General features: G+C 54.2%; 1 protein-coding gene across 1 annotated transcript; it reads left to right on the plus strand.

Annotated features, from left to right (window-relative positions):
- Window positions 1-6,797: 6,797 nt before the first annotated feature.
- PODANS_2_4990 (uncharacterized protein) lies at window positions 6,798-9,096 on the plus strand (the record flags this gene model as incomplete). The annotated part of the gene is made up of 4 exons (XM_001911226.1): window positions 6,798-7,477; window positions 7,533-7,670; window positions 7,726-8,429; window positions 8,495-9,096. 4 exons carry the CDS (start codon window positions 6,798-6,800, stop codon window positions 9,094-9,096), a joined length of 2,124 nt encoding a protein of 707 aa, XP_001911261.1.
- Between the last annotated feature and the right edge of the window lie 8,794 nt (window positions 9,097-17,890).

A 17,890-nucleotide genomic window follows, 5' to 3' on the forward strand; every position in this document is an offset into this window, starting at 1 on the left:
TTTGCACGACCGGCCGGATTGATGAGTCCACGTGTGGCAGAATCCAAGTTAGGCTCGCGCAATGCACAATGCAGGCTGCACGGCTCGATATTAATGACGGTGGGTAATGTGAGGGGAAGCCTACTTGGTAGGAGTGTGTCAAGCATCCTCGGCCTTGTCGAGTGCTTGATGATGTTCCGGTGGATAAGGAAATGCGCAAGCCATGTGGAACTAGAACTGATCCTCCGAACGGTCCTCTAACTCTTACTTTGTCGAGGCCGGGGAAGCCTCTGAACTGATGGGACATGTTCTGGGATCAATGGCCTTCCTTCAAACGAGCCTCGGAAAGCATATCTCTGCACAAGGTCCTGCCTTGAAATCTGAGCCATCCGTTTGGTCAGCCGCTTGTGTCTAGTATAGGGGATATTTTGACACCGTCGGGTTGTAGCAACACGAGACCGACTCGCTCGCCTTGAAGCTGGCAGAGCTCTGGTGATACTGAGTGCACCGGGCACTTCGACGTGGCCCTAAACGCAGAAACGGAGGGTTCTTCGTGGCCAGCAAGGCCGTACAAGTGGCCCGTCGCCATCAGGCCGTTGGCATGACGTCTAGCTGGTGGTAAAATGCGGCAAAAACAGCGAGCATCAGCGCGTGTCTTTGGGCGTGGGCCGACAGCAAGGGGCTGGGTCTCGATGGTTTTTGCCGCCAGCTCGTGGCCTAGAGAAAAATCTTGCCCTGGACGGAGCATGTTGCAAGTCTTGTCAAGGGTTGTGGAGGGAGACGCTTGATGTCAGCCCCCTTTCCACCCGCTCCTGCAGTTGAGATTCTGCAACTCAGCGAGCGGGTTATTTCCGGAGGACGACGATGCGACAGGTTCCCATGTTGATTCATCCCATCCCGCTGGTAGCCCGGGGATCGATCTGACGAGCTATTGACTGAATTTGAGTGCTTCAGTCTGCTGCCGTGTGTTCGCCCTGATGCTGGATCCACGGGGATCTTTTGTGTGAGGACTGGACAGCTGATCTATTGGACAATCAGACGGCTTCTTGCATTCACAATAGGGGCCCGTATCCAGGGTTCCTGGATTCCAGATGATCGCACAAAGTTCTCGCCGTGCTTCATCTGCAGGCACGCGGCTTGCGCAACCCGGAAGTCGAGATTGTGCTCTGGCTAGAATTCGTGTTTGATCCAAACACAGGGATGGTGGCAGCTCACCAACGTCTCGCAAGCAGATTCAGGCCCCGAACAGCCGTCAGGGCTTCAAAAGGTGAAACTGGATATCTGATCTCGTCGTAGTCGTGTACTCCGGGAACCGGAACCTACACTCGCGGAGGGTGTAACTGGGAAATGCCGCGACGACAGGAATGACTTCCACAACACGAAGATGGTGGCAACTGAAGAGCCCATTCCGGGCAACCATCAAAGAAATAATTTGGACACGAAAGACCTCTCGCCCTGCCAAATGAATTATTCAGGTAGAGAAGAGACACTCCGACACCAACCGTCTGTTCGTCTCAACAACGCGGCATCGGGGATGCCCGGGTCTAGAGCTCTGAGCCCACTTCTGCCAGGAAGCAAACAGACATACAGGACCAAAAGGCGTAAGAAGCCAGCACGTGCGCTCACCGTTTTCGCGCTCCATGTACGAGACGGTTGTGAAATGGATGACCGTCGGGACCGACGAGACAGTTACGTCTGACGCATTATCCGGCACCGTCAAACCCGAAACAGGCTGAGAATAGCAGTGGGCAACAGAGCACTCCAATTCCTCTCCGTGGAGTCTCTTGTTGCCACGGTCTGGCGTCTGCTATTCTTGTTGCAAGGGCTCGCCATCTACCCTATAGATAGGAGCTTGGATGCAGCAGAGCTGACATTTACCCCTATCAGATGAAGCTGTGGGGAACACAGCGAGACAAGCGCAGCTGCGTAAGCGCGGCGTCTGGGTAGGCGGTAGAGGCGCGAGGCAGGCCAGTAGCCATTCAGACCGTTTGAATCCTGGGGTACCAGTGCAGACTTTTTGCTGTCCTGCAACTGCAAGGCACCCGATCTTTCCACTGCCGAGAGAAGTCAGCTCGGTTTTACCGCGGCGTCTTCCAAACACCTCGGCATCATGCCCCGTCAGCCGCTTCTTTGAGATTCTCATCAGTCGTGACGGGAAAGTGGAGAAGTCAAGAAGGGTAACGCGGAGGAGGACTGGAGCGGCCCGAAGACCGGAGCACAAGCCCTAAGGATCCGGTCTGTGCCGCCATGCTTCTCACTTTCACCACCCCGAGGCAGCTTTGGGAATAGTCCAGGAACACGCTCGGCGCACGATGAGATCTGAGCAGCACCGGACGCAACGGTACTGAGCGGCTGCAACCACCCACCACACCCGTCCCGCTAAGCCCAATACAAGCAACGTGCGGGCTGCGAATTCTTTCTTTGCTTTGCCAATTTCCCTGCCAGTTGATAATGCGTTGTTTATGTCGTTTCAAGAGATTATGGCATGTCTGGTAGAGTCCGAAGAAATTCCACGACTGTGGCTCGCGGGAATTTGGCTTGCACGATCGGGGAATCTGGGGAGTCTGGGGGATCTGGGCTCTCGGTGTCGACAATGGCAAAGCGTGGTGTCGACAGTAAAGGAACGGACAACCCCGAAGTCCTTAATCTGACGGTTAACTGCTGCATGGCGCATGGCGGCATGCTGCATACCGCAAGCAAGTCCATTGATTCGAATCACTCACCTCGGCCTTCACCTGGAGGAGACCTGGGATGCCCGGAGACAACATGTGAGGCGATGGTGGTGCCTTGGTGGTAGCCGCATACTGTCGGATGTAAAGAGACTGGGTTCTTTTGGAGCATGGAAAAAATATGGAAGGTGGTGCTTGCAGCCTCGACCAGGCAGCCAAGACCAAGAAAGAGAGCTGAAGAGGCAGGCGCTTGTTTGAGATTTTTCTTTTGCATTCTTCGGTGTCGAGCCGCTCTTTCCCCGGGAGTCGCCAAAAAGCTTGAACACTGATCGTGCTTGCCTTGTTTGGTCAGGCTACTCACTGACGAGGGTCCAGGCCGTTGAGGCCAATTCTTTCTTCCCAAAACGTCACCGTGATTCTGTTTGATTCGCAACGATGACCATCTAGGCGATGTGTCATTCAGAGCCACCACCCAACCCCCGGCAAACCACTACCTACCTATCTATTGGATGCTTTCCGCTGCAGTGCTCACCTCTTCTTCCTGACGCAGCAGTCTGTCTAGGTTGTCGGATTCCTCGTCAGTTTTCTACTTGATAAGATCCAATACTTCTTTGGTGGAATTGATCCATGGTCCCGTCTGCAGAAACTGATGGTCCGGGTTTAACAGAGAAGCGCCGGGGCCCCACCCAGGATGCCGCCGTGAGAAGTCAACTGTCACCCACGGAGCCGATGTCTGACGGGGGACGGGGATCGGAGGCTACACTGGCTCCACATGGCCCCAATGGTCCGCGAACAGACGCCGGCATGCCCACCGGGCAAGACAGACAAATTGGCAGCGATCCCGAATCCGATTCGATGCATGCCATCCATCAGCTGTTAGGTGCTGCTGCAGTTGCAGTAGAGGGTGCGAGGCCATCTCCTGCTTCTTCTGGCTGCTCTGCACCCCTGATTGGGACGGGTAGCATTTCAACAATCAACTGCTAGATGGAAGCCAGCCTCGGACAGCCGCTGCCTTCCAACCTCTTTGGGAATGGCCCCTCCTGCTACATCCCCCATCTCGCTCTCGTCTGGCCTCATCGTTGCCCTACCGGTACCTACGCTAGCCCCTCACAGAACCACCCCTGGATGAAACCATGGACCGACCCCCCTGCTCCGAGAGGAGAGATGCCCCAGCACTGCTTGGCTCACGATCCCATCCCTGCTCGACTGTTAGCGGCACGGCAAGGGGCGTGCAAGTAATCGAGACTTGGCCGGCTCTTCTCGCGACACCTCTCCGTCCTGCTCAATGCGACCCTCTGGCTGCACAACACCTTGGCTCTCCTGTAGTTCTCATCATACAGTTGCACCAAACTCCACCGAATCCGGTGTACTCTCCTCTCTGGTGAAGCGCCCACCATATCAGCCTGCGGCTTTGTCGGCGCTGTTTCCCACTCCTCCGACTGCCCACCCCAAGGGCCCAAACCCTGCTCTGTCAGAGGCCACAAAAGACACCAGCTCTTCCATACTCCGGCACTGCGCACTTACAAGTGCCGTGCAATCGCACCAGAGCCGCCTTGCCCAGTGCCGCCGCCTCCCGGAGGCGTCTGGACGCTTAGCGACGTTCGAGTGTCTCCTCCCAAGCGCACCTACGCCGCCTGCTCCACCCCATCGTTGCTGGCGTTGCGTGCCTCTGTCAGACAGAAGAGACGGGCTCGGCAAGACGGGCTGACAGGGGGGTCAACAGACGGCTCAGACAAAATCTCTCTTGTCAGCGTGGTTCCCTACTGGCTAAAATGGAGCAGTCACTGTGAACGGCAGACCTCGTTGCTCACACGGTACAACCTTCATGGTCATCAACACCCCCAGCACTGCTACCATTGCCTCGACAGTGCTCCAGCGGTCAAACTCACCAAGCTACAACGATGCAGAATATCTATTCACCCGTGATCTAACCATTCCTTCCCTCTAAACGCCAGCTTCCAGGACAGAAAGACCTAAAACCTTTCTCTACTCCACATCCCGCAACACCACCCGCCCTCTACAATTGCCGCTTTGAGCTATCGCTGCCCCGATCTTGCTGTTGCGGAGGATGCCAGTGGCCTTGTCACTTCTTGATCCGATCTGGGTCCACCCCCCTCCCCTGGCCGCGCACCTTGTTGCCCAACCACGCCCCTCCCTAGTGCTCTCACACTTGCCCTTTTTCTCCCGCAGCCACCAAGCAGCAGACACTGTACACCACGCCTCTCCTCCGAGTAGGATCGACATCGATGATTGGCTTCAAGGCTTGAGGCAACGTCGACAACGGTCATGCTTTCTTCCGTGGAGTCGACACTGAGCTAATGTGAGGCAGAGCCAATCACCCGCCCAGAAACGCTCCAGCCGAGATGCCATGCACGGCTTGTACCTACCTTTCCATGCATCTCTCTGAGCGTTCTTCGGCCTCGTGCTGCTTGCTCTCGGTCTTGGGGCGCTCTGATGTTCACTGAACTGTGGAGCGGTTGCGTGTGTCCCTGCACTGTACAGTGGGACAGACAGTCTAGGAGGTCAGGATTGCTATCAAGAGGACACGAGGGCGACCATGTACCCAGCGGTGCCTGCTCGTAACCCATGGTAGAGCAACCGTGTCTCGTCTCCCTTGAGCATCGGATGTTTGCATCGGTGTCATTGGTCCAGTAGACTCCCTCTCGCCTACAGACAACTGCGGTATGCTCTGGCACTCTGACCATGCCCAGGTCCCTGCACTATATGCGATGTGTATGCCTGTGTCTTCACGACCGCCCTATGACGGACCCATGGCACCTCTCCACAGCCTGGTCAACTTCTTCTTTTCTTCTCTCAACGGCCTTACTTGCAGCACCGACGACGTTGGCCTTGGCACGAGCGTTTTCCTGTCCGTTTTTGGCCTGCTTTCAAGTGCCAGCAACTGCCCCCCTGTTGGTTCCATCAACTTCCTGGCACGGCATTAGCCATTCAGCCGAGATCTTATGGGCCAGCTGCCACGATAGAGTTCCGTCACTCGCATCAACCCTTGCCTGGCCAGAAAAGGTGAGGGCAGAAGAACGGTGTGGCTCAGCTCTTCCCCCATCCTCTAGAAAGCGAATATCACAATACCGGTGGCCATAGCTTGGGGGTTTCGTCTAATCGAAGGCCCATCCACTGCCCACCCCAGACAACACACAGGGCCCCCAGTAGACTTAGCCGTTAAAGCTACCGTCCTCTGTCAGGTACCAGGTACCCCGATCTCTCCCCAGCCCTCTCCTGCCACTGTTGCGGTAGGCCGTGCAGCCCCTGTCCTGTATTTGAATGCGGCCTCGACATTTCTCCGTGAGGAGTGAGCCCTCCGCCGGTATTAATCCTAGCTCTGTCCTACCCTGGGGCCAAGGTGCTGAGGAACCGTCTTAATACCACCAAGGGCAACCCACAAGAGCTTCATAGCTCCCGCCCTATCCCATTCCACGGGATCATCCAACTGCAGACGGGCCCCCGCCGAGCATCTTCCTGGCCAACCTTGATTTTATACAAGATATGTTCCTGCCTTTGGGTCCCTGGTAGCCAAGGAAACCTCTCCCCTTTCCCCTTCTTCCCCTTTGCCAACCACGACAGCCTCTCCATCACCCAAGGCGACAACCACGGTTCGCCAGACCTCAGCTTGGACAGCGTTCGTGTAGATCAGTTGGTTAATACCCGAGCCCCGTGGTTTCCTGTCCTCGCCAGCACACACACGGCGGCTCCCTCTGATCTTTCTTTTCACTGGTGGGCCTGGTCTCCTGGTACGACGCATCTGCACATCAACCCCAAAGAAAAATCGCGCTCGAACCGCCACCGCACATTTTGCCCTCCTCAGTGCACTCATCCTGTTTGATCATCGAAACCATCCGGACCCAACTCTCGCTCATATTCGCATCGCCTGGGAACTTTCAGTCTTTGGATGCCAGGATCTGCCGGGCAACGATCACCTCGACCGAATCCAGGACAGAGGAGGTAGCGGATCCGCCTACCTGGCGCTGTGGATGGTGATGTGTGCTCGGGATTTCTGATATACTCGTTCTGCGCAGGCCGGCAACGACTCTCGCTTGATTCCATCCAGACCGCCTCTCCATACCGACCACTGGCCCCTGAGCCCAGCCAGGAACTCCTATCTTCTTCAACGTCGGTCGACAATCCATCCCAATGCTTGTTACCAGGCAAAGCGCTCCGGAGCAGAGTTCTTGGTCCATTGGCAAATTTGAAACGGCTTTTCACAAGTCCGCGGAAAGCCTACGTATGTCGAACAGCTACGACGCGGTGACGCAGTCAGACTGGCAGGGTCAGTACTCATTTCTGCCGCCAGGAGACAACAACATCTTCTCTCAGTCATATGAACATGTGACGGGTTCAGTGGACCATGCGGATTCGCAAGCGCAGCCGCGGAGTGTGGCTGCGCCAAGCAACGCCTTAGACATCGAGGCGCCAAAGCGGGAGAGCCCTCCATTGGGACACCACCGCTTAGATCCTCTTGGTCTACGACAGCCAAAGCAGCCATCGCCAATTCCAGAGCAGCCTGGAAACCAAGGGGAACAATATGCGCAAAAAGCAACCGAGTCGGCACACGAGGAGCCATTGGCATCGACCGAGACCCCCGGCATGTCCTTGGGCTCCAACCCCCTGAGTTCAGTATCATCCACGGGTCAAGGGCCTGAAGTAGGCCCAGGTCAACCAGGGAACGAGAGCCAGACGGTCATCAAGGAAGAGGATGAGGAGGTGCTGGAGGACGAGGAGATGATAGAAGGGGACGGAGATGGTGATGCTCAGCCACAACCTCAGACTGCGGCTGAGAGGACCGCCCAGCGACGCAAGATGAAGCGCTTCAGGTAAGAATCAGGGAATTTTTCATGGGGAAAATGGGGGTCTGACCGATGTTCACAGACTTACGCACCAGCAAACCCGATTTCTGATGAGTGAGTTTGCGAAGCAACCACACCCAGATGCAGCTCACCGCGAACGTTTGTCTCGCGAAATTCCGGGACTGAGTCCACGCCAGGTGCAAGTGTGGTTTCAAAACAGGTCGGTCTTCGCTTGACAAGCCATTCGGCTCTAACCATTGCTGATATCCTGCTAGACGCGCCAAAATAAAACGTTTGACGGCGGACGATCGTGAACGTATGATCAAAATGAGAGCTGTCCCCGAGGACTTTGACAACTTGGGCGCTCTCCACTCCCCATACGGTGCAGTTCATGGACTGGGAGCCCCTATGGCGTCTCCTGTTGATCTTGGAGGATCGTCGTACGACCATATGATGCGCCCGCTAATGGTGGATGTTCGGCGATCTGATGGAGATGAGCACCTCTCACCCACCGGTTTGAGCCCTGCCTTTGGTAGCATAGGCTTCAACCCTTCGAACTCGCTCAGTTCGCCCGACATACTTTCTCCATTATCACCAACATCGACCGATCGCTACGGCTACTCGAGTCATATGTCGTCGGGACCTTTGAGTGGTGGGCCAAGAACATCGAATCCATTTGCACGACAGCCAAGCATCGACAGCAGCATGCAGATGCATAGTCATCATTCGAGACAACAAATACGGCCCCTGCAGCCACTTCACCTCCGAGATACCATGACGCGATCACGCTCCGACTCGTTACAGTCGCCTCTACGATCCAGCATGTCCTGGAAGGGCGATTCTCTTGATTACACTACTTACCACGGCGGAAATCCATCTCCTCAGTTAGGTGGTCGGCCACACGGGTTGTATCAGCAGGATCAGGTTGGCGGATCATCTGGGAGCGGGCTAGGGGGCTATGATTCGAGCAGCTACTCTGGTAAGCCGCGGCGGCACTGCAGTTGAATCTCGGTCTGAAAGCCACAATGCTAACCCAAAGCACAGGCTCTACTGTACAATCCCCAACTCACATGAACTACCCGAATTACCAATCCTCTAGCCTTCAACAAAGCCAACAGCGTGGGTCACGTCTGCGAGCCGCCTCGGCCTCATTACCACTTGGCCTCGATCTTCGAACCCAGTACCGGTCCTCTGTCGGGTCCGGCAGCATGCAATCAGCGACTCATTCTCCAGGTCCACGCACGACATCAACCTCACAATTAGGGGGCGTGTCCTCTAGTTATACCGCGAGTTTTCCATCGGCCCCTCTTACCGCCCCTGTCGACTTCTCTTTGCCTCGCACGCCCGGATACCGGTCAACAGGAGGTGATTATTCGATGCCACAAATGAGCGCCCCGATCGCGCCACCAAACGACTTTTCCCAGGCCTTCCAAGCGAGCATGAGCAATTCGAGCTCGAGGACACCAATAAGGGATTCTTTTGGGGGTGGTCATGGACCTCTGGGCTTGGGACAGCAGAGCCAAAGCTCAGTCGATCGCAACGATGACTATTCGCAAGATCCGCTCGGTATGAAGCGCAAGCGAAGCTTTACGGCGGCCACATCTTCTGCGAACTCGGGGCCGAGTGTGTATGGAGCAACGTCATGAAAGAGAGCATCATTTTGGGCTACCATTTCCAAAGCACACAATATTTCTCTCACGTCGAAATGTACAAAACCGATACAATAACTACTGTTACACCACCTCTTCCCCCGCCCCCCCCCAATATCTAGGAGCGGCTTCTTTTTTCTTTTCCTTTGGCTCGGTAGCTTTGTTTTTTTTTTCTTCTTTATTTGGCTCGGCGGCCTATCTATCTTCTTCTCCAACGAAAACACGAACGAGAAATACCCACCACGATTGGCTATTTTGGAACTATCTACTATGATGACACGGCGGGGAACGATTTGCTATACGTTTTTTGGGTACGCACGCTTGAAGCGATGGGTGGCAGGCAATAGTCCGCATTCTACAATGAACGGGTCCGGTTGTCTACAATACAATACCATTTTTCCATTTTTTATTTTTTTGATGATGACAATGTATGGAAAAAGGCGGACTCATTGGGCGAAGGAGGTGGTTGTATTTTTTTCCCTTGGGGGGTGGGGCGATGGGGCCAGGTATTGGAAAATATCAGAAAACAGATGTTTGGAAAGCAACTTTTTTCCACATTGGAGCGCATTTTGGGGGGTTGTTTTCGTAAGGTATGGTACGCATTGTGTCGTTGTGTGGTGCCTAGTCTATTTGCTGTTTTGGCGTTGGGTTGGTAAGGGGAAGAAGAAAGGGGTAAGGGTTAGGGTACGGAGAGGGACGTTGAACTCGCAAAAGGCTTCCTAAAGGCAAGGCGGGTTGGGGTGGTTCAAGGGATGATGGATGTTTTTTCATGGTGTATATAACACATTGGATAGACAATGAAAACACAAACCCTACACAAATAAGCTTTTTTTGCCCACTTATTCAGATCTAGACGCAACACAGAACGACAGACAACAAGATGGAGGGCACCTCGGAATCTCAGGGGAAATTCAGACCATCCTATCCCCATTCCCAGACCTCAGCCAAAGCTCTTTTCCTCCTAGGTAGGGGGTAATAGATAAAAAACAACTGGATAACCACAAGGAAGATGGACCTCCGAGATAGAGCATCACAGCGTTACGTTGACTAGGTAGAGGACTACACACGGGCTGGGATGGGGATCTGGAACTTGCAAACTGAATGGACAGGACTGGACAACACACGGCATTTTTGGCGGGAGGCGGAATACGGGATGGCCGTCCGGTCGGGCGGGTTAGGTTGGAGGTGGTGGTGGTGCCCTTTTTTTTTGACGGCAGAGGTGTGGTCCGTTTGTTACTTTTCCTCACATACATACCAACCGAATAGCAAGTCTACTGCTTACTACACCGAAGCTAAGCTGAGCTGGGGTTTTAGCCAGAATCTTTCTCGTCGGTTTGCACTAGAGAGATGGGCTAGTGAGGGGGGAAACGTTGCGCTCCAAGGACGGATGATGCCATGCCATGGGCTGAAAAGCAAGAAAAATAACATGCCCTCTTGCCCCCTGTATCTCGTCTGTATCATGCTTGGGGTAGGTAGGTCGGTTCCGTTTGACAGACCGGGCGTACTACAACTGACAGGCCCGCTGACGCCCCCCACACTCACTTTCACACGGATTACATACACACATCTCAAGGTAGGTATGCAACCACCGAGCATCATTATGCTTATGCACCTATCTTGCGTCGCGTTAATCTATCAGGACCACCCGCTGAACGAGAAAGTGGTTTCGACAGGAGATCTTGCATGAGGTGTTCAGCAGCATCAGAGCAAAATTAAAAGCCACATGGAGTTAACTTATCAAATAAATCCGGAGAGGGCTTGCCGAGCGTGGTAACCCACCCTCCATTACATGCTTGCTCGACAGTCGGGTAAGGAACAATGTCCGTAGGTATCCAGCCCGAGTTTCTCATCTCTCAGGTAAGAGGAAGCCTTTGTTGGGGAGTAGCAATGTGTCTTGCGAGATGACCTCAACACACCAAAATTTCTATATTTCTTTTCCTTGATATCACGGCGTCTACCTAGTGAGGAACGTTGATGAGACCACAGAGGGAGGTGCGTCAAAACCAACCTAGGTAGGTAAGTGATGAGATTGCAACTCAACGAACCATTCCATCCCACCCACTGATCCCCCAATCTTGGTAAATGCACACACACTGAATTTTCTCACTGTCAGATCATAATTACACAATGCCATCCCCCAAAACGTTGTATCTCCTCCTGGCAGGCAGGCAAAGCTGTAATCTCGGCCGAATTCCTCGGAGCCTTGCCCTATTGTTGTGATGTAGGTGGTTCGATGCTGCTGTCCTCCTCTCAGCACGACATGTCGACAAAAGCAACCGGCTTCCCATTTACAAGCCACAACTACCTAGCCCAGATAGGTGCGTCATTACCCACACTGAGTGAAAACGGGCCGTTATGGAACACCGAGATGAGGCCGTTGCGTTTCTTGCCTCCCTCAACCAACCAGATGTTACAAAGCCAGCCTGATGGCGTTTTGGGGGCCTTGAATTCCTGACTTGACTGTAACGGTGCATCTTGGTAGTAGTAATTACCTCATCTCCCCTCTCACTCAGGTACACGAGCGCCTCTCCCTCCAACCACACACACACACACACACACACACACACACACACACAAACACTCCAGGGTAGTACTGCAAGTAAGATCTGATATGCAATTAAGCGTGCGGAGATGCCGACGACGACACACAAAAACAAACAGAACCAATTCCCGCTCCAGCGCAAGCCAAATGACAAGGCTTGTTCATCAAGCGGGAACGTGCTGTTACGGATATGAGAGAGATAGTAATCAAAAGGCGGGCGGAAACACACACAAACCTTGCCCTTCGGCAAACGGCGTCGCGGGAAGCCCTTCGGCGGAGGCATCTCGAAGTCTTCCCAAGTGGGAAATCCCACTCACCACGCAACTACTTGTCATCAGTACCATCTTTTTGCCAAAACCCGCCCACAGCCCGCCGTCGCAATGCACAAACAACATCCATGATCATGATCCATCCATCCAGACAAAACCAGGCGGAACAAAAACATTCCCCTGTCTGTCGATTCACCAGACCGTCATGCTTGTTTCTCCACGTCTCCCATCATCCAACCTCTTCACCCAGTAGTGGTATTATCCCCTACTTTCTCTGAAATCCCTCCAGGTACCAAATAGTCCAACAACTCGCCCCAAAGTGAGGGGTGGTTTTTAACCTGTTGTCTGGGGTAGTCCCGGGGTCAAGGTCTGATCGGAAAATAACAGAAATTAAAAAAACGTGCCCTCCGGTTGTTTAAACTTGCGGAATGAAACGCCGCCTACCGCTTTCTGATTGGCACGGGAACATATGCTATTCTACAACAGCAGAGTCCTGACAGCAGCAGAGAAAGGCGCAACTTTCTCAATGACGCAAAGAGATCGTCGCTAGTGCCGTGGTTTTGCTGCTACGTTAAACTCGACATCACCACCACCACCACCACCCCGCACCTTGATATTTGATATAGGGAAGGGGGGATGTGATATCAATGGCGTGTGTTGGCTTAAAACCTTGGACATATCGTGCTAGAAAACCGGGACCGGGTGGGGGAGAGCTACTTACACACGCTTGCAAGCTTCCCCAGATCTTTACTTCATTTCAGGCAGTTGAACCGGCTGATCTACTTTCACCGCTGTCATTGCGCCCCTAAACCCCCAGCCCAAGACTTCACAACTCCCGGAGCAGAAAAACAACATGTCGGACTGCCCATCAGGGGGCCTACCCTGCATGGTGTAACTCTCTCTACCGGCTGACTTATCGCCTTGCGCACTGGCTGGGGCGCGGCGGGGGCATCTCTTCGGGGTGAGACTGCACCGATGGTGCCCACGATGCCGACCAGGAGCCTGTCGTGTTCCCCAAGCAGGCGTCCATCTGCGGGCCTGTACAGGCCGGTGCTAGCCCCCCTCCACAACGTGATGCTCGCTCTGCAAGCCAACAGACCATTCATGTGTTTGGCAGCTTCGTGTCGCCCACCCTCCAGCGAATATGGCGCCTTGGGGGCAGGTCGAGACACCAAGACATGCGAAGACCCGTCTTGGGATGGCAACTCGCGGGCGTGTGGGCGAAGTAACTCCCCGTCACATACCGTTATCGGCTTGAGGGTGTGTCTCTGTCAGTGTCCACCGGAGCTACGGGCAGAACACGGATATTTCCGCGGCTGTCTTGTCTCGTGCTTGAGAGAATACGAGGTTGCAAAGAGACAACCACGGGGTGGGATTTCGTGACGGCCATGTATCTGGGAAGAGATCCGTCCTGTCCGTTACCCAAGAAGCAGAGAAGAGCCGTGCCACAGCATCTCTGTTCCATGTCAGCTCCCCAATCTCTCAGCACCTCAGGTCTGACTTCCTGGATGCACAAGCAGGAGGGTGGATGGGGCGCCTTGTCAGCGCGCCTCCTCGCTGCAAAGCACACGGCAGCTGTGCAGATACTTGGCGTAGAATGGACTGCCTCCGTCTGCACGGTCTTCCGAAGTGGGCAGAGCCCAGGCTGTGGGGAGTGGGATGGCATGGTTACCATGAGGAAGGGGTAGAAGGGTACCGCCCTTCACAGGTAACAGCAACGCTACCCCAACCCAAGTCGCCCGGCAGGTATGGAGGCTTTGATCCATCCGCCACAGATGCCACGATGGCAGTTGATAACCCATTCGAGCAACAGGCTGAGCAGAAGCGACCATGCATCGCAGCCAACCCTCGCTCGAAGGGCTAGACCTGTGCCGACCTGCCCACGTCCCAAAGGCAGCCCAGGTGAGCCGAACAGGTCCGGCGTAGTGCGGTGGAGCATGGCGATGTGATTCCATACCCGAATGGGGCGTCGCACCTCAAGCATCCGCAGAAGAGCGGCAGATCCTACGGCTTCCGACTGCCGAAGAGATTCTTCATGGAACAAGCTGATGCTTCTTCTTCGGAGACGTGGTGCCCCATTCCCGGTCAGCGAAATGAAAGGCCTGTTTCGCCGGTTGAAACAAAGCCGGGATCGATTTTGATGCAGGCTGCCGTGTCAGCTCTGACCCGACAAGCCCGAGCTGTGTGGTTGCGCTTGAGTTAGGCGACGAAGAGGGCAGCAGCGAAAGCGGAAGGAGATTGCTGATGACATCCCTCAGCCAAGTGTCACCGGCTGCGATGATACCACCCTGCGGACCCACTTCCCCGATCTCTCACCCAACCCCTTGGCAACCGGCAGTGCACGAGCCACATCGCGGACTCGGAGAGGCCCACTGATTGCCTCAAGGGGAATGGCTCGTCCACTTTTCTCCCCGCCAGATCCAACGGCTGTTAACTTTGATGCGACGTCTGTTGACGATAACCACCCAAGTCACCTTCCGCGTTTAACAAGATAGCCACCTACGACTCCAGCATCTTTTTTTGTCTCTATTTCAGAGACTTGGTGAACTCATTCTGTAGCTCTTTTCTTCCTCAGCATCACGTGTTGGGCATCGTTCGAGACCGGAAAATTTCACGTATAAGACCGTCGGGAACGACGCTGTGGACTTGGTTCAGTGACACTCTGGTCGTAGCAGCCGACGTCTGGTCTGCAACGTCACCAACCTCATGGATGGTAGCGACTGAAGGAGCCTGCGATTCCTGACTGGTCCCGCCGTCCGGGCCATTATCTACAACCCGAAACGGCCAGCTTCTCGTCGCCTGCTGCCCTTGCTCATCAGCTCAACAAAAGATGGACAGACAATGGAGATGATGGATGCATGCCAGGCGCAGGCGAGTATCCGGCATCTGCTGTATCCCGTTTTCGCATCCCATCCCATGCTGACGCCTTCTCCGGGCACTCGTCTTGTGCCCCTGGACCCATGACCTGGTTGAGCCTTCTGCGGTTCAGAAGCAATCTACACTTCACTCGGCTAAATTAGCTGTGCCTTGTTGGATGGAGGCGACCTGTCCGCCCCCTACAGAGAACCCGACAGCTTCGCATCTCTTGGCCCTCTACGAACTGCTGCTGCCAGCTGCCCGCCGCATCCAATCTATGTATCTCTCGGCTTTGGGACGTGCCCACCAGAGAGGCCCGGGGCCGGTTCCAAGATGGCATCACCATCACCGGACTGCTAGTACCGGGTAGATAGCCTGGCAGCGGGAGCAGAGAAAGACGCAGGCTCAGAACGCTACATTACCAGTCAAACCTCTGGTTTCTTCCGCTGAAGCCGTCGACAGCCCGCATAGGCTCAATCCTCGCAGCGTCACCATCGAGAACAGCCAGCCCAGGCTCGGACGCTGTTAGCGAGATCAATAGTCCGTGAAAAATGAGGGCAGAAAAAGACGTCGGCCACTCAAACTTTGTCGAGCCGTTCAATAGCGCGCGTCTGTCTGATGTGCTGTTGCGACGGCATCAGCTTTCTGGGCTTCACGGCAGATTGGTCGCGAATCTCGGTCCGCAGTTGAGCATGCTGAGAGGCCGTAACATCTCCGGGCTTAGCCAGTTGAGCTCTGGGCATTCAACACCAATAACTCCAGTCAAGCCCAGGGGTCCGGTGCAACCAGCAGGGACCAGCTTCGCGGCTTTGGTGAGCACGACTTGACCAGCGTGACTGATTTTCCACCGCCCCCGCAAGCCTGCCTACTCGGTCGCCACTATCGCCCGTCGGTGGGTCTTTTTCTCTTTTTTTTCCCTCCTGCGTCTCCGTATCTCGAAAACGGGGAGGCCGTCAGGTTGGAGCAGGACCGGAACACGATGCCGGCACAGTGCAGAGACTTGATCTTTGTTCGCCCGGGAGGAGTGGTTCTACTGACTCAGGTGCCGTGATGAGATTATGTCGTTCTCAAGGTTGCATTCCGGCCGGGCTGAAAGAACGGGTGGGTGATATGTTTGGCCATAGCTTTTTGGCTCGAAGTACCAGAGACATATGGCGACTATCAGACTTTCTGCCAGGCCCCCACTGCGTACTGGACCTGGCGAGGGGGGGAGGGGGAAGGGGGGGGGGGGGGCCAAACCCCAATTTTTTTTGTGGTGACCAATTTTTCCTCCTACAACCACCTGGGCTTGGGCCAAGAGGGAATGCAGCCCCCTTTATGGTTGTGATTGAGTCTTGGAGGCTCAGGCATATTCTGATCTGGCTCTCCTGGCGAGATTTGCGTTCAATCTAATAGTGATCTCTCGTAGATGAAGGAGAAGACATTCACGAAAGCTGCTTAGTGTTTAATCAAGGGGTTAATTGTCAGGCACAAATTAAAACGTGTGTTTTCCGTCTACCTGGTTCACTGTGTATGGCCCACGGTGAAGCGACTTGCTGGCGGGTAATGGTGCCTGATTCCCCCCGTGTCGGACAAGCAGTTGATCTGGGTGGTGGCTTTGGCGTTGATGGAGAGAACCAAGGCCATGATATTAACGTTGATGAAAGTAATGAAGAAGTAATAATTCTAGACAATGAATGTCGTCGGACGTTATACCTTTTGTGCTGTGCTGTGTCGATGTTTGGGCATATACCCGAGATTGCCTCACCGAAAGATGAAGCCGGTGTAGACTGGATAGAGTTCTATGCAGGCGAGCAATATCCCACAAAGAGAGCTGGAGATTGCGAGCAGCTGCTTGTTTTCATGTTATAGAAGCCTGTGTCCCTTTCAACAAGTAAAACTTCCTTCCCAGGCTTTGAACGCCCGCTCATGCGTCTGTCAACTTCCGACCACGAACCGAACCCATCGACGACAGGCTCCACCATCGAAAGAAACACCCGAGCTTCAACAGCCCAGACATTGACAAAGCCAGACACACATCCAGGGCAACTGCAAAGCACGAGCGAGTTCAAATACACCATCTCCTACTGAACTCAGACCCCGTCTCAAACTTTCCCTGCCCCTGGTCTCGAGCCAGTTTCTACCATTCCAACTCGTCTTCACGTCTCCGGCCCGCGGCACACGAAGTTCAAGAACAAAAATAGATCAAACAATACACCAAGACCGAGCGAGTCCCTTCAGTCGTTGCCTGACCCATCATCTACTTCCAGGTTCTATCCGTCCCCCCTGGCAGTAACGCTGCTAAATTCACGGGCTAGCAAACGCAAAATCTTCTACCCGAATAACTACACCAGAACCGTAAAACCGTCCCGAAGCCACGAGCCGGCTAGACGGAGCAGAGCAGACCAGCACAGCATTAATCCAGCGCCTGACCGCCAACCCAAACAAGAAACCCCTCGACTACGCACCGACTCGAAAACCTCGCCCCGAAGCTACCCTCCCCAACACAACACACGATGCTAGGTAGCCTTCACTGCTCAGCTACCTGCCTGTATCGCGGAGCTTACCTGGATAGGCGGAAGACGAGCTGGACAGAACGCAATCGACATTTGCTTTTGAGGGGAAGGTGGACACAGTAAGAGTAGGTGGGTATTTTGTGTGTGTGATCAACGGGGGCAGGCATTCTCAGGTAGGGATGATACAGACCAGACGCACAATACAAAGGGCCCGGGGGGAACACGGAACAGAAAGAAAAAGAAGAAAAAAAGGCCAAGTGCTGCGAAACACAAAAGAGCATTCTAAAAGATTATGAAGAGGCTAGCTAACCAAGGTGATGTGATGTTCATAGGATGGGAATCTCTAATAAAGTACAGACTTTAGCTATTTGGTTTGAATACTGATTGTCCAAGAGAATCAAGGGAAAATAAAGATCGTATTATGTGTGCCTTGTCCTAAGGGTGAACTGCCTGTCCCCCCATTGCCATGTCCGTCAAACTATCCCCCATCTAAGCACCTCTACATCCAGCCATTACGCACTCTAAACCCGCTCTGCTGGCGGGCTTTACCATACCTGCCTTATATCCCTCTCTAAACACTATCCACTGACGATTTATACTTAGCGGTAGTAAGAGGCAATTGCGGCCCT

Source organism: Podospora anserina, chromosome 2 (genome assembly GCF_000226545.1).
Source record: "Podospora anserina S mat+ genomic DNA chromosome 2, supercontig 2".
Lineage (NCBI taxonomy): Eukaryota > Fungi > Ascomycota > Sordariomycetes > Sordariales > Podosporaceae > Podospora > Podospora anserina.